This window comes from Protomyctophum bolini, assembly GCF_963924005.1.
Source record: "Protomyctophum bolini genome assembly, chromosome: 21".
NCBI lineage: Eukaryota > Metazoa > Chordata > Actinopteri > Myctophiformes > Myctophidae > Protomyctophum > Protomyctophum bolini.
Window position 1 is genome coordinate 14,569,106 of NC_137882.1, and position 14,958 is coordinate 14,584,063.

The window sequence follows — 14,958 nt, forward strand, 5'->3', positions numbered from 1 at the left end:
TTAGAGTTGTACTATTACTCGAACGAAAATAATTTTATCTACTGGCCCCTGGCCCCTTGCCATTTTTGTAATGTGGCCCACAGGTAAATCTATTTGAGTATCCCTGGATTAGGCTTTAACAGCGCGACAGGCGATCTGGCCCACACTGGCAGACCCGACCTACGTGCATGTCACTTGCAATGACATTCAAAAGACCTTGATAATGACCTCATGGCTCACATCCTCTTCCCGGGGATAACACGACCGCCGCTCAATCCGTCAACACGAATGCATGTGACACTAGGCTGCTACCGAATCCACCTCCAAGCCAGACACCGTTTTATTGAGCTGTTGAGAAATGATTCAAACAAATGGCAACTTAATTCATTTGATACAGATATTTTAAATTAGACTTGAGACATAACCACCATTCTATTTAGCAACAAATACGTTATCACAATTCTGTCTGTGGTTTTGGGAGATTGTTATTTATTTGGCTCTTGGTGTGGAGAGACAGGGAAGGCAACATTTACCTACCGGTAATTTAAATGCATCCACCTCATCGCTACTGTTGTCATGACGATAAAAAAGAAATCCGGATTCATATATCAAATAGCAGACCTACAAGTTCAAAGCACGTCGTGTCTGCGGCACGTTGCGTGTCTGATTTCTTTGGCGCGAGGTGGAGCATAAATGAGGCTACAAAAGGCTGGCAGGTGGCTCTGCAGCAGATCCTCGCCGGCAGAGTTTTAGATGATTATTTATAGACAACGGTTCTCTATCCATCTGGATGGTCATCCTTTGGACCACCCAGCTCCTTGTTAGCAACCCCGTTATTGCCATACATTCTGGGTATCATCGCATGCAGCCATGCACACACGGCATAGTAAATCTAGACCACTTGTTAAGTTCTTGTCCTCAACATAAATCCTTTCTTGCCAATTTTATTCTTTGTATTTCTTTACAATATGTACATTACACCTGTACACTGTTAAAAAAAAAACATGGTACTGCTACCATTGTAGCATAGAAACGGAGAAGTTCTCATCAGTAATTGTAATTGCAAAACCAAACAGATTTGGGGAATTGTTTGTGGATTACGTTACCTTGCAGAATTCCGTTAACCTCCGATGCCTAACTGTATGTTCAACTCAAATTCTCAAGATCATGCTTTTGCTTTTGATATTAAAGTGAAATTACAAATTATGCACTGCTGACCAAATAGCTATATCCCATTATAGAAAACTCTTAAACCTGTTCTTGAGTATCATTGCCGAGCATACTTGTTTGACATCTTGTCTACTAATTGGGTTTGAAATGGATCATAACATATACTATAGAATTTAAGTGGAATATACAATTGCAATAACAATAGAGCACAGAACCCCTTTTTGTGGTAAAACCTTGGAATCGTTTCTGTATCACAAATATATTTGAACTCTCAGTGAGGAAAATGTTTCCGACTGCCCTAGAATTGACATTCGTTACACTATGAAGTCAAATAGAAATGAAAACGCAAAAAGTCATTAGAAAATGGGCCAAACTTAATAAAAGACAAACCTCCGTGGAGTTTGGTAAGATACATATGTTGCAATGACATATCAAATCTATTTCACTTGACAATGAATCAGTAAAAGTGCTTAAACAGAGGTTGTATCAATGCTATAAAATGTTCCTGGAACCTTTATAAATAGAACAGTACTGCATGTAAAACAGGAATTTAGTTCAGAAATGGTATGTCTCGTAAAGTAAGACTAAGGTGTGTCTCTTAGAGGAGGCATCAGCATTAAGAGGAACAAATATCTGAAACCATTGATGCAGAGTTGCATACTTTAACCCATTAAGACCTGAGGCCGATTCTAAAAACGCCTCCTAAATCCTACCCAAGTAAAGAAAAGAAAATATGGTGCTATATACCGTCTCTCGGGTGGAAACATATGTCAAACTGTGACTTTTCTTTTAAATTCAAAAACAGCAAAAGTAGCCGATCTACAAGTGGCGCATACTTTTGATACTTTTGTGTGACGCTCTAGTATGATCAAGTAGGGCGGTAATTTACTCAAAAACATATGGAGATAAGAGGTTTCTGCCCAACAACAGCAAGACAATAGCAACAACTCAAATGACACAGAGGTGTTCCCAGCTTGAAAGGTATAACAACGTATAGACACATTCAGAAACGGGTCTCATGGTCGCAGCGAACGTATTTCCTGTAGGCGGAGACGACATATCTGCAGTGTAAACAGCCAGTTCTTCTACTGCATTGAATGGTAGAGTGACTGATGTTAGTCTGCTCAAACGTTACTCTTTTACCTGCTTTTTACTAACACTAACTTTACAAAGATCCTCAGAACATCGAGATGAACCTGTGTAGTTTATGGCTGCTCCAACAGTGGTGGCAACATTCAACTTTGGAGAGAACCGGAATGTCAAAAAATACACTGTGGTGGCTGAGACCAGAGCCATAGAGTAATGGTTGAGACGAAGCAGTCCTGAAAGATACATAACGTCAGTCTTACCCAATACCCAATCTTTCTGTTGTATGAACACAAGGCTGCTGTACTTTATACCTCATACTTGAAATGCTTGAAAGTTGAATGTTGCCACCACTGTTGGAGCAGCCATAAACTACACAGGTTCATCCTGATGTTCTGGGCATCGTTGTAAACTTAGTGTTAGTAAAAAGCAGGTAAAATAGTAACGTTTGAGCAGTCACTCTACCATTCAATGGCGTATCAATGGAGTAGAAGAGCTGGCTGTTTACACTGCAGATATGTCGTCTCCGCCTACAGGAAATACGTTCGCTGCGACCATGAGAACCATTTCTGAATTTGTCTATACCGGTAGGTGTAACAGGTCTAAATGGGTTAAAATCAAAGGAAGGTAAGTAGCCAATAGTATTCAACCAAGAAGAACATACATATCTGCACATACAGCATCAAACTCCTCCGGTTTCCCCACGTGTCAGAGTCGACCCTAGCAGTAGTCTGGAGGAAGAACATTATTCAAGTGGTAGTGTGAGCAAAGAAATTAATCAAAAATGCTAATCACAGAAAGCACAGCCGAGTACAGAAAATAAATTCTGCTTTTTGTGTCATGCTTTATCCAATTATTATTGAAATATGCATCTTTTGAGAATATCCATGCATATCCATACAGGAACAACCATCTACCTATGCATAGATACACTCCATATATATATATATATATATATATATATATATATATATATATATGATCCGTTTCTACATACAGTAATCAAAATGCTACTGTTGCTACAGATGCAACAGCCTTTTACAAAGGAAGCATACATAAAGGTGGGGGAGGGGGTATTGGGGTTTAGCAGCACAACGGGAGAACAGAACGGTTCTTCGAGAGGAAGTGGAGTGAATCAGAACGAGATTGTGAGTGTCTGTAGTGTGTGTGTGTGTGTGTTTATGTATATGCAGAATTCTGGATTTGGTCACTTGGTCACTGGTGGATGTAGGGGTCTCTGTCCCCCCAGTCCCCCGCGTCGCCACCCCTCTTTTTGGGGGCCACCTCTCCCTCTCGGTCCCTGTCCCTGTCCCGGTCATAGTAGTGGTGGTGGTCGCGGGCCGGCCGGTGGTGGTGATGCGAGCGCTGCTTGTTGCGCTCGTTGTGGTCCTGCTCGTGCTCCTTGGAGCGGTGGTGGTGGCCCGGCGGCGGGGGCTCCTCGGCGCCGCCACCGCGGTGGTGGTGGTGGTGGTGATGGTGGTTGTGGTCCCGCTGGGGTGGGTAACGCTGCTGCTGCTGCTCCGGGTGCCCCGCCTCCCCCAGTCTCTCCGGGTTCCCGCCCTCCCCAAGTCCGTCCTCGTCGTCCCCTTCCTCGTCCTCGTCCTCGTCCTCCCCGCGTCGGAGGAGCTGCTGAGCGGCGCGGTTGGGCTCGATGTAGGCAGAGTCCCTGCTTTCGCGGCTCTCGGGCGTCTCCGAGTCCAAGGTCTCCTGCCGGGAGTGCATGCCCCGGGCGGCACGCCCGCTGTGGCGGTGGTGGTGGTGATGGTGGTGGTTGTGTGGCGGCAGCGGCGGCTCAGTCCTGGCGGGGCCGGCGGAGGAGGAGGAGGCGGCGGTGCGGTGGTGGATGTGCTTGTGTCTCCTGGACGAGTCTGTCCTCAGCGGCCTCTCCTCCTCGTTGACCTCCCCCTCTTCCTCCTCCTCCTCCTCCTCTTCCTCCTCCTCTCCGTCAGCCTGCTCTTGGTTCTGGTGGTGGTGGTGATGGTGGTGGTGGTGGTGATGCTGGTGGTCCTCCCTGGAGGCCGTCCTCTCCACTACCGCTTTGTGGTCCCCTTTCTGCTCTGCCTGGGGTTAGCAACGCACACACACACACACACACACACGTTAGTGCGAGTTGGGTTAGACACACACACACACACACACACACACACACACACACACACACACACACATATACACGCAAGTGGAAACACGCACATAATCAAACCCATGCACGTTTTTTTTACCCTTTTCATGGACCCATCATAACAGGGTACCAGGTAGAAAGCATTTTGTCGCTGCCGGGTGTAAACCTTGACCAATGTAGTTATTATTTCACAAGCTCTTGTTAATACTCCACAGACACTTAATAAAATTTAAGAACAGCAAAAACAAAAAACATATCAGATCGGGCATTCATTTCCGAAAAACTTAAATAAGTTTTCTGGCCGACAGCAACAATTTGGAATATTGACTATTGTCAATGCTCGCACTTTGGCATACCTGAATCAAACAGAGTCATTGATGCATCTGTCTTCACCCTGCTATGAGAATCCAATGGACACTCTTCACTCTCATTAGCAATACATATTAGATTCGCACACGCAGGTCCAAAGCTTAAACATGAAATCCAAATACACACTTGCATGTGCAGTGCACGGCACACAGGTCAGGTGGCACACAGGTCAGGTGTCACACTGCAAGGTTGAGTATCAATTAACCTCATAGAACAGTGGTTCCCAAAGCAGGGTCCACCAGGTGTCCGTGAGTGGGCTACTGGGGGTCCCAAGCTAAATTATTTGTATACTCTTGGTCTGTCGCGTAATTGCAAATCGCAAAACTGGGGTCCTTGGAATTTAAAAAGTTTGAGAGCTCCTGGTCTAGGTGGCTCAGGTCTGATTGTTTCCAGGACCAAGGCTGACACACCACGGAGTCTACGGTCACCTCACTCACCACACTAACAACCTCAGTCTTCCTCCTCCTCCTCAGCTGCCACAAAACCAGCAAATTCCTCATTCTCATCATTTTCCGCCTTACATTTCCCATTATGAAGGCAGTGGACAGAGACATGGCACAGGGGAGGGAAGGGACAGTGATTGCACATTTTTAGATGGCGTGAAGATTATTTGAAATGACCGAACATGAATAAGCATTACGTGCAATTAAAAAAGAAAACAAAAACACACAAAGTGAATGATGAAGATGCAAGATTAGTAGTTATCGTTATTATTTCTGGGTTTATGTGCTTTTGTTACAGTCAAACCAGTAAACCACCAAGCAAAGGTGAGCTGCCAGTGAGAGTTAAAGCAAGGATTTGAATTAGGACTGCACAGTATACAGGACTTTGTATATGGCCATGTTGTTTTAAGATTAATTTAACCCAACCACCAAGTTGTAGATCTATAGCTCAAAACACCACAGTACGACTGTTCATTTACACAAAAAGTTAGAATAAGGAGGATGTTCGAGATAAGGAGTTTTCTGCCCAACAACAACGATATACTTCCCGATATTGTGCAGTCCAACCCTCCATGCCAACCCAGCCCCAAACTCCATGTTCTACTGGACCTTCTCTAACCATCACATCATGCTGCACTCTGCCCTGCAGCTTCCCTCCTCTCTCTCTCTGACCCCCTGTCCTGCCCAGTGGGCCGTGTGTCCGGGCCGGCCATCGCCATGGAGCCCACAGCTCTGTTCTCCGTGTCAGAGCTGTGGAGGAAGGAGGGGGCCTTCGTTGACCCTGAGCCTGGTCAGCGCCTGTACCTGTACCATGGTGTCATTATAGTTTGGCATGTTTTTCCCGTTAGTTTATAATGTAGTCTTTTGTTTTCAATCACAGTTTAGGTTTGCTAGTTTGCTAGTAGGGTACAGTCACAGCGAACTTTGATTCTGATTATGCGGTGGAATCTGCAATGCTAGAACGGAGTAGTTTGTTGCCATTCGCACATTGAAAAGCATTGGCAGAATCCTTTAGCCTGCATATAGGCAGAATTAAAATTTGGCGTGAACAATATATATAAATATATATATATATATATATATATCTTTTTTTTAAATATATATATATATATATATATATATATATATGGCTTAGTTTTAGTTTACCTTTTATTAGTTTTAGTTTTTTGATTAGTCAGCGTCAGCGACAAGATTCAACATGGTCAGCAAAAGGAATCTACAAGCTCAAAACATGTCACATTGTGACACGCTGTGCACTTGTAGAGCTGCTACATTATTGTTGCAATGAGACTTAAAACTTACAACATTTTCTCTATAATTTTACGTTTTAGTTTAGTTTTGTAAACAAACATTACTGTTTCAGTTTCAGTAATTATTTGTTGTTGTAAAGCCTTTAGTTTTTATTTTAATTTCAGTTAAGCTAAAATATTCAATTCTAGTTTTGGTTATTTGGCTTTAGTTAAAGCTGCACTATGTAACTTTCCTCTTCTATCCCACATTTGAACCTGGTTGCTGACATATTTGACCATTGAGCTAATGCTCAGGGATGAATTGAATCTCGACCATCAGGTCAAAATTCCTGTCAGATCCTGTGTCTAGGTGAGACATGTCCTTTGACACAATCTAAAATGTCTCAAAAGCAGGGAGGGAGACAAAGAGCGCGTTCGGAAATACCGCACCGGAGCGCACTCGCCTATTAGTTTGCATTGCTCAGTGCGCTATTTCCGAACGCGCCCAAAATACAACCAACCCAATTGTATAAGTTATTTAGTAACACACTTCACCATACACAGACTGGACAAAATGACATTTGAATCCCTAAGAAAAGCTTTAAGGGGAATAACCCTGGTTACCTGCACAGGAGCGGGGCTGGAGGGGAGGGTGGCGGAGGCCAGCTTGTCCAGCAGGGGGTCGGTCAGGCTGCTGGGGTGGGTGCTCTTCCAGTAGGCCTCCAGGTAGTCAGCGATGTGCTCACACGCGTCCTCCAGCTGGTTCTCGTCCAGGATGATGTCAAACATCTCCTGCGAACGGGAGGGGAGGGTCCATGAGAGAGCTAAAGGTTTCATCACATTTCTATTTTAATTTTTATTCCTTTATAATTCTGACCTCAAACTACACCCCCCCCCCCCCCCCCCCGCCCCCCCAAAAACTGAGCTTTGAACATTCAGTGTATTTTCTGTGGTCTGGGGTTTAAACTAAAGTGGTTCAAATTATTTTTATGTTTCATTTGTTTTGACTAATTATGCTAGTTGGGGAACCCCTGGGGGTCCCCGGACCCCACTTTGAGAACCACAAATGGGATAACGTGAAAAATAAAACTGTTTATAGGCTTGGATGAAATTTGCTCAGCTGCTAATGTGATTTCTCTGCCGTGAAGCGTGATGATATTGCTTAATATCACCAGAGGAAAAACATTCTTTTAAGAAATTGGGGCATAAGTGAGAGTGGCTAATTGGAAATTCAAAACACGCCATTATGTCTGAAAAGCCTGTGCAATTCACCCAGCCAGGGATTAATTCTGAGAAAAGAAAATCTTTTTCAACAGAAACGTTTTGGAGACGAGTGCTCTATCTACTGGGTTTAAATTAAGACTAGAACTTGCTTCATATTCTAAAGTAATATCAAAATAGAATTTGTTTCATGTCCTAAAATAATATCAAAGTAGATTGGAGAGGACACAGAAATAGAATTGGCACCAGATGCCGTGTCTTTCAAGACATTCCTCTACAGTCTACACTCTATCAACCATTAGCCAGCAACCAAGTATTTCATTGTTTACCCAAACCCTGACATTACTCTAACACACTGGTTCTCAACCTGTGGGTCGGGACGACCAGGGGGGCTCTCCACATGATTTTGGGGGGGTCCTCAAATGACAGCTAAGTGACAATTTAAGGACTTTTAAGACCTTTTTAATATTAAAGGGGAATACCACTCATTTTCAACATTTTACTATGTCATTAATATACCTTAGAGTTGTTATGTGGAAATAATAAAAAAAATGCGAGGTCTGCGGATTCTAAACCACTTTGGGTCCTTGAAATTCAAAAAGGTTGAGAACCACTGCACATAGACTGATTCACTACGTTCGTCGTTTTCTCACTTCGCTACTCAGTCCTATTTGACTCCTATTTCCATTACGTAGGCAAGTCAGGAAGTAACTGGAGTTTTACACTGGACAACACTGGTGAGCTGTCCTCCCCATACTGCCCAGACTAGTGTCCGTCTACTCACAGAAGGGCACTGTGCCAGTTTGTCAGCTGCCACCATTTGGACGTTGAGGTGCTTCGCCTGAGACTTCCCTCTGGACTTGATCAGCCTCGTCATGACCTGAGGAGGAAGAGCATACAGTAGTGACAGAAAGTCATCATCATCATCATCATCAATGCATCAACTACCATGTGATAGCATTGAGCAAAGGAGTCATGTGACAAAAAGAACAGAACCTACAAGCTAATCACGCCCTGCATGCATTAGGTCACACATATTTCATGTACCGGTAATGCCAGAAATGTTTTTATGAACAAACTCAATAGCCAAAAAACAATATAAGGTGAATTATATCCAAACATTTTCCAAAACATTCAGTTTATTCCAAACCATTTCCAGGACTAGAAAACTAGTTTTTCCATGCCATGTTTGGGTCTCAGATTATTCAAGTTGACCAGTCAACACATAGCGACAAAATGAACCCTCGCGCCACGAACACAGATAAACAGCTGTTCAGTATTCAAGTGAGCCGTTCCGTTGACTGTGAGTGTGATTTGGGACGACATCGATTTAAAGGTTCCGTGTCGCGCGGCCCTCCCTGGCTATACTTTTTTCATTTTCCCTTGTTACTCAAATGTCTGCCTTTTTATTGATCACTGAATCATGAACCTTATTTACACCTGGCTGAAGGTCAGTGCGATGAATCAGTCCCGTCACGTGTGCTCTCTCTCTATCCCCACCTTCCATACACCAGCTGTGGTGGGCAGTCGGACCTGTCAGGCTGTATTTAAAAGCCCCGGGCGGCTGGGGAGCCGCTCTCTTATAGAAAACCAATATAAGCAATGACAGGTCATCCATACACGGCAGGCAATCAAATGCACCGGGGAGCGTTCATAAAGCAGTGGGAGTTGACGTGTACATAAGTAGAGGGAACATTTCAGTTCGGCTACCTTCGTTCTTTGTCCCCGTGTCATATACCTCCGTGTCAAATAGTTAGGAGTGTGTGTCCTGGAGACCTCTGCCATAGTTTGTTTATCGCTTCGTTCTCTCGCTCTGGGCTCTGACAGCCGATAAACTTGGGCCCGTTGTCGGACAAACCATGTTGGCCCCTGATCGCGGACCACGGAACGATGCAAGTTGTGAATGTATGCCCCCACCCGTCTATGCCTGTTGTACTTGTTGTTCTTTGTCAAGAGTACCCGTTGCACCCGTTCTCAAAGCTATACCCACTAACATACGACCGATCGACTAAATATGGCATGCTGATGTCGTCAGAAAATGCAATGCTCAGGCACAGAGATTCGGTATATCCTACGCATACTGTACCAGAAACCGATCAGCATTGCACACTCCCAGGCCATTTGGGACACAGCAAATGTTGAGGTCATTCGGTCGCAAAGTTATGACAGACAAAAACACACGTGAAAGACAGACAGACAGACAGACAGACAGACAGACAGACAGACAGACAGACAGACAGACAGACATAATGGTCCCACAGTGTTCACCTTGGGGGAGGTAATCTTGACGTAGACGATAATGGGGGCCAGGGAGGTCTTGCCCAGCTGCGACGGATGGTTGATGGTGTCAGCGTCCAGCACCACGAGCTGCAACGTCCGAGCCAGCTCAAAGATCCGCTCGATCTCACTCTGGACCTCGGCTGAGAGGGGAGGAGGGGCAGGGCAGGAGTCAACACGTGCATTAGACGAGATGAGATCACACTTGTTACAGTGTGACCTGCAGTGTGAGGGTACAGAGTTGATGCTAAAACACGCCATGTGACCAGCCGTGTGTGTGTGTTTGAGAGAGTGAGAGTGAGAGAGAGAGACTTGCAGTGATTCTCAACCCCATAGTTCCAATTTCAAGGACTCCCGAGTCCCAATTTGATATAATTTAGATTAGGTCACAGGCCACCCAATCGATTAAATGTATCTCTGGGAGCCCAGTCTGCACGGTGTAAACTCAATGTTTATTTAACTCTGACAGTGCGTTTTAACAGCGGGCGAGCATCGGCCGACACATCGCCCAATCGCCCGTCATCTCCCAAAAAGAAGAATTATTTTTATCTTTTGCCCCGCCCACTTTTCAACCCTCGCCCGTTCGCCTCCTATCGCCGGTAGTCGCCGGGTCCAATAGACAAATAATGCACTTCCGGAAAATTCGTCTGGCTGTCGCCCGCTGTTAAAACGTACTGTGAGAGTGTACACTCTCAGTTACAGATCTACAAACTCACAAGAGTGCAATATTTATAGAGATTCAGTGGAGTAGAATGAAGTGAAGTAAATATTCCAGTAAAGTTAAAAAAAAAAGGCATTTCTATGGCAGTTTTTTTTCTCCAAGAAGCTCTCTCTCGCATAAGGAAATGTGCAGTTAACATTGTTGAACAGTACAACATCTCAAACACGTACTACATCCCAGCTCTGAGAGCTATACACTCATTAATTTGTTTTCGAAAATGTTACCCACAGGCCGGATTTAGTAATTGGCACAAGAATAATTAACTCGAGTCTTTTTCAATCAAACACTATTGCACCATTTCAAAACACAAATCCTATTTGGATGTGACATGGTAAATCATTCGCTCTGATGAAGGGTTTCGGCCGAAACCACCAGTCAGCCTGATGTAGCTTAATTAAACATTATGCATTCGACTCAAGCCTTTTCGTCTTTGTAGCGCTGCTATTCACACTTCTTGTGTTGATGGTTTATTTACATGGTACAATAAAATAGCTTAACATGTAATGTTTTTAAGTGATGTTGTCCAATCTGTATTGTATTGTAGTGTAGACAGAGTATGTTAATGCTCATGCTCAGCTATTGAAACATTTAGATCGTGGCAAAGGTCATGTCTCACCTAGACCGGGGCTCCATCTTATGCCATGCTTTATCCTCAAGTAATAAACATTTTCCGTGAATTACACATTTAGGAGCTTCCACTATGCGTAAACGTTATCTTGCGGCCACACAACCTACTATTCATTTTGCGGGTGGAGGTGTGTCTGTAGGCGTGTTGATGCGCTTTCCTTATATTTGCTATCTTATGCACACAGGTTTAGGACAATGGAAAGTGCCTCTTCAAACCACCCGTAATGCGAATTCTGTTTGATAAAAGACCTGAGTTGGAGCTGCCTCAGCTTGAGTTATGTTGCACAACATTCACAGCTCAGAGGTCTCGTTCTGTCTTCATTCTCCACAAATCTCTGTGATTGGAATTTTACTATAATCAGCAGTGTCAATTCCTTGTGCTTATTGTGTTTAATTGTCTAGTCAAAGAAGTTATTAGATTTGCACGAGTGAGGCTGTGTTGGAGCTACTGGACACAAAACAACCCGGCCTCTGTATCAAATATAAATAGGCTATATTTCAAGGCAGCAACGTGTCGCTCTTCCATGGCCATGGGCCATAGTGTAAATCACTGGTCTTAACGTTAAATGGATAATGGATCTCTTAAAGGCAATGGCAGGTGGCACAGTGATTGGTTTAATCACGCCCAAACCACACCTATGCATAATGTAAGGTGTTTTAGGGACTTGTGGCACAAGATAACAAATTTTACGGGGCCACACGTCTCACACAATACTAAATCCCCAAATCCCGCAAGATGGAGCCCCCAGAATGTGACATTTTTACCTGATGGCCAAGATTCCCTGAGCATGCAGACAGGCTCCATTAGGCTCAATGGTTTAAACAAATCAGCACTTGTGCAGGAAACCAGAGGTTAAAATCCGGTGTACATTGTGCTGCTTTAAACCAACACCAGCCACAGTCCAAAAGACAATGATGGCTGCAGAACACTTTCCATTCAACGCTTGGAGCTTTGAACGTGAGGCCCAAATGTGTCTCCGTCCTGACTCCTGATGTTTCTTTAAAGAGAAGAAGGGCAGTCCATTTTGAATTCATGCCGTATACGTGTTGTCCCGGCTCCGAGTGACATAAACATTGAGAACTTAGTTAAACATTGAGAATATATGGTTTCACAACCCGCGGTCCGCGGACAACTACTGGCGTTCCCTAACAGTCCATGGACTTGTTGCTTGCCTCCAACGTCTCTCTCAGAGGAGTGTACTGTACACATCTGGAGCGGTCCACATCTGTTGCTCACACAGTGATAGCATGTGAAGATAAGTGCCGTTGCTCCTGTCCGGCCTTGACCTCTGTGAGACCCCCACTCAGGAATGTGTGCGATTGTAATCGCAGCAGCTCGACCCTAATCAACCCACTGTTCACATCAAGACCATTCTTGGATCTTTTTTTCATCTGGCAACTCCAGTGCTTGAGTCAAAGTACAGATATTACTTATGGTGATATGTCAAATATTATACTCAACTACCAATTGAAAGTTCCTCTGTCATATTTGTTCAGTTAAAGTACAAAATGCAAAGTACATTTTCTTTTTTATATATTATCAACGCATTGTCATTTTAAATTTAAATCATCAATAATAGTGAAAATAGCAGAGTAACAAGCTCACAACACATCGCGGCTCGTTGTGCCAATCTGCTATTTTTCTATCATTCATAATATACTTTTTCCTTTCCAAGAAATGTATTGGAGTCAAAATTTAAATATTAAAATATCTGTCTTTGAAATAAGTAAGTATCCAAAAATACTCAAGTAAAGTACAGAACAGATACTGCAAAAGTCTGGGGTAAAACACTAAGGGCTCCATCTCGTGCCAGGAGCCCTATGTCCTTCATTTAGGGATTTAGTATTGTGTAAGAGGTGTTCCCCCGTAAAAAATGCTATCTTGTGCCACCACCTAAATCCGTGACACATATCCACCCGCAAATATAGGTGTCGGCAAAACGAATAGTGGGTTATAACGTTTACGCACAGTGGAAGCTCCTAAATGCGTAATTGACGGAAAATGTTTATTACTTGTGGATAAAGAATGGCGTACGATGGAGCCCTAAAGTAAATATACTTTCTCTGCTGTTATCTGGCGTGCTTCGATCACGCCACCCCCACCTTTTCCCCTGGACTATCTCTCATTCCAGAACAGAAACCTGACTCACGACCCAAAGACCACTCTGGGTTTTTCTTGGCTCCTCTGACATAACCACTTGTTTAGAGTTTCTATAATTGTTTCCTTCCTTTTTTTGCATAATTTGAGCTGCTTTCATTATGCATCAAACCCTGCAGATGTTAGCAGACAAGGCAGTCTTTTTTCTTCTGGAACATGTGGACTAAAGTTCTCAGACGCTGAGAACTGATTTCAGTAATTTGGATCCCATAAAAGCCAACACGTCATATAGAAGCTTGTTGAGCAGCAAAAATAGCCTAGGTCGGCTATTTTGAGTTATTATTTCTAGAGCATTTGAAGTGGTCAAACTAGCAATATGCTCAGAAGCATCTTCAATAAAACCTGGTCTCAGTTATTTCATAAAAAGCAAACGTTTAATAACGCTTCAATCTGTGATTGTCTTCACCTGGTTGGCAGTATATAGAACAGCAGAAACAATATTACCAAAACATCATCACTTTACATACAGCGCTATAGTTTGGGGGCTCCTTTCACACCGTTTCACGAGTTGCACATTAGGACTTGGCCATACAACATTTTTCAATCGTGAGAAAACCTACCCAAGTTTGAGCGTGTGTTGGAGCGTTCGATGATGGCGTGCTTGCTAGGATTGTTCAGCACCGAACGTTTGGCAAGAGAGATGTCCGCCGTGACTCGAGTGATCGATATTCTGAGGACAGAGGAAAGAAACGCGGACAAAGACGTGGTTAACCAGAGAGGACGATGATGATTTTACACACTAAAGGAGCATGATAACATTTTGACAGAGAAATGGTGGCAGCAGATCAATAATGCTGATCATGATGAGCAGAGCAGTCTAGCAGCGGGGAGAGGTGGTTTGGGTTTGTTAGATCAGTGGTTCTCAAAGTGGGGTCCGCCAGGGGTCCTTGAGGGCTCTCCAGGACGTCCCCAGCAAAATTAGATAAAATAGCTTCACAATCCGTTTAACCCTATATGTACATCGGCTATTTGAGAAGCTCACAACGCGTCGCAATGCGGCGTGTTGCGAGCTTGTAGATAGTTTGGAAACATTTTAACAACACAAATCTTGTATGGAGGTCCACGAAAAAAAAAAAGAAAAAAGACAAAGTTTGAGAATCAGTGTGTTAAATCACCATTTCCCAAACAGTGGGCCGCAACCCATGTTCGGTGAATTGGCCTGCAAGTAAATATCCCCTTTTTTCATTTCCTACAGAAAAAAACTGAAAATAATGTTTTCAAAAGTATTAAAAAAAAAGAAAAGAAAAAGTTTATGTAGTAGTGAAAATAGCAGATCCACAAGCGTGTGTGAGCTTGTAGATCTGCTATTTTCAGTAGTTTGGGTCCCGGGCAAACGTCTCGTTTCTCTTTTGGGTGTCGAGCGTTATTTGAGAACCAGTGTGTGTTAAATCATATGGCCAGGAGTGATAAAAGGGGGTGGGAGGAACAGAATTCACTGCAGCTGCTGATGAGCTGAGTGGATGTGGGTGTTGTGTAACGTTATGGCCTCTCAGCTCTGGACGGGGTGGACAGACGGGATGGGACAGAGACCACCACTCAGGGACTGGAGAATCCCG

At 43.8% G+C, this 14,958-nt stretch overlaps 1 protein-coding gene across 6 annotated transcripts in view; it reads right to left on the bottom strand.

The window, feature by feature from the left end:
• Positions 1-899: 899 nt before the first annotated feature.
• cacnb2a (calcium channel, voltage-dependent, beta 2a) overlaps positions 900-14,958 on the bottom strand; it is a 93,980-nt gene continuing 79,921 nt past the window's right edge. For 5 of the 6 annotated variants that reach the window (XM_080794361.1, XM_080794359.1, XM_080794364.1 and 2 more), the window contains 5 exons: positions 13,963-14,072; positions 9,888-10,039; positions 8,404-8,499; positions 7,023-7,190; positions 900-4,296 (listed from right to left, as the gene is read on the bottom strand). In XM_080794361.1, coding sequence (XP_080650487.1) covers positions 3,451-4,296; positions 7,023-7,190; positions 8,404-8,499; positions 9,888-10,039; positions 13,963-14,072 — 1,372 coding nt within the window. In that variant the 3' untranslated portion in view covers positions 900-3,450. The remainder of the gene's footprint in view (positions 4,297-7,022; positions 7,191-8,403; positions 8,500-9,887; positions 10,040-13,962; positions 14,073-14,958) is intronic. The other variant, XM_080794360.1, reaches the window with a different exon arrangement.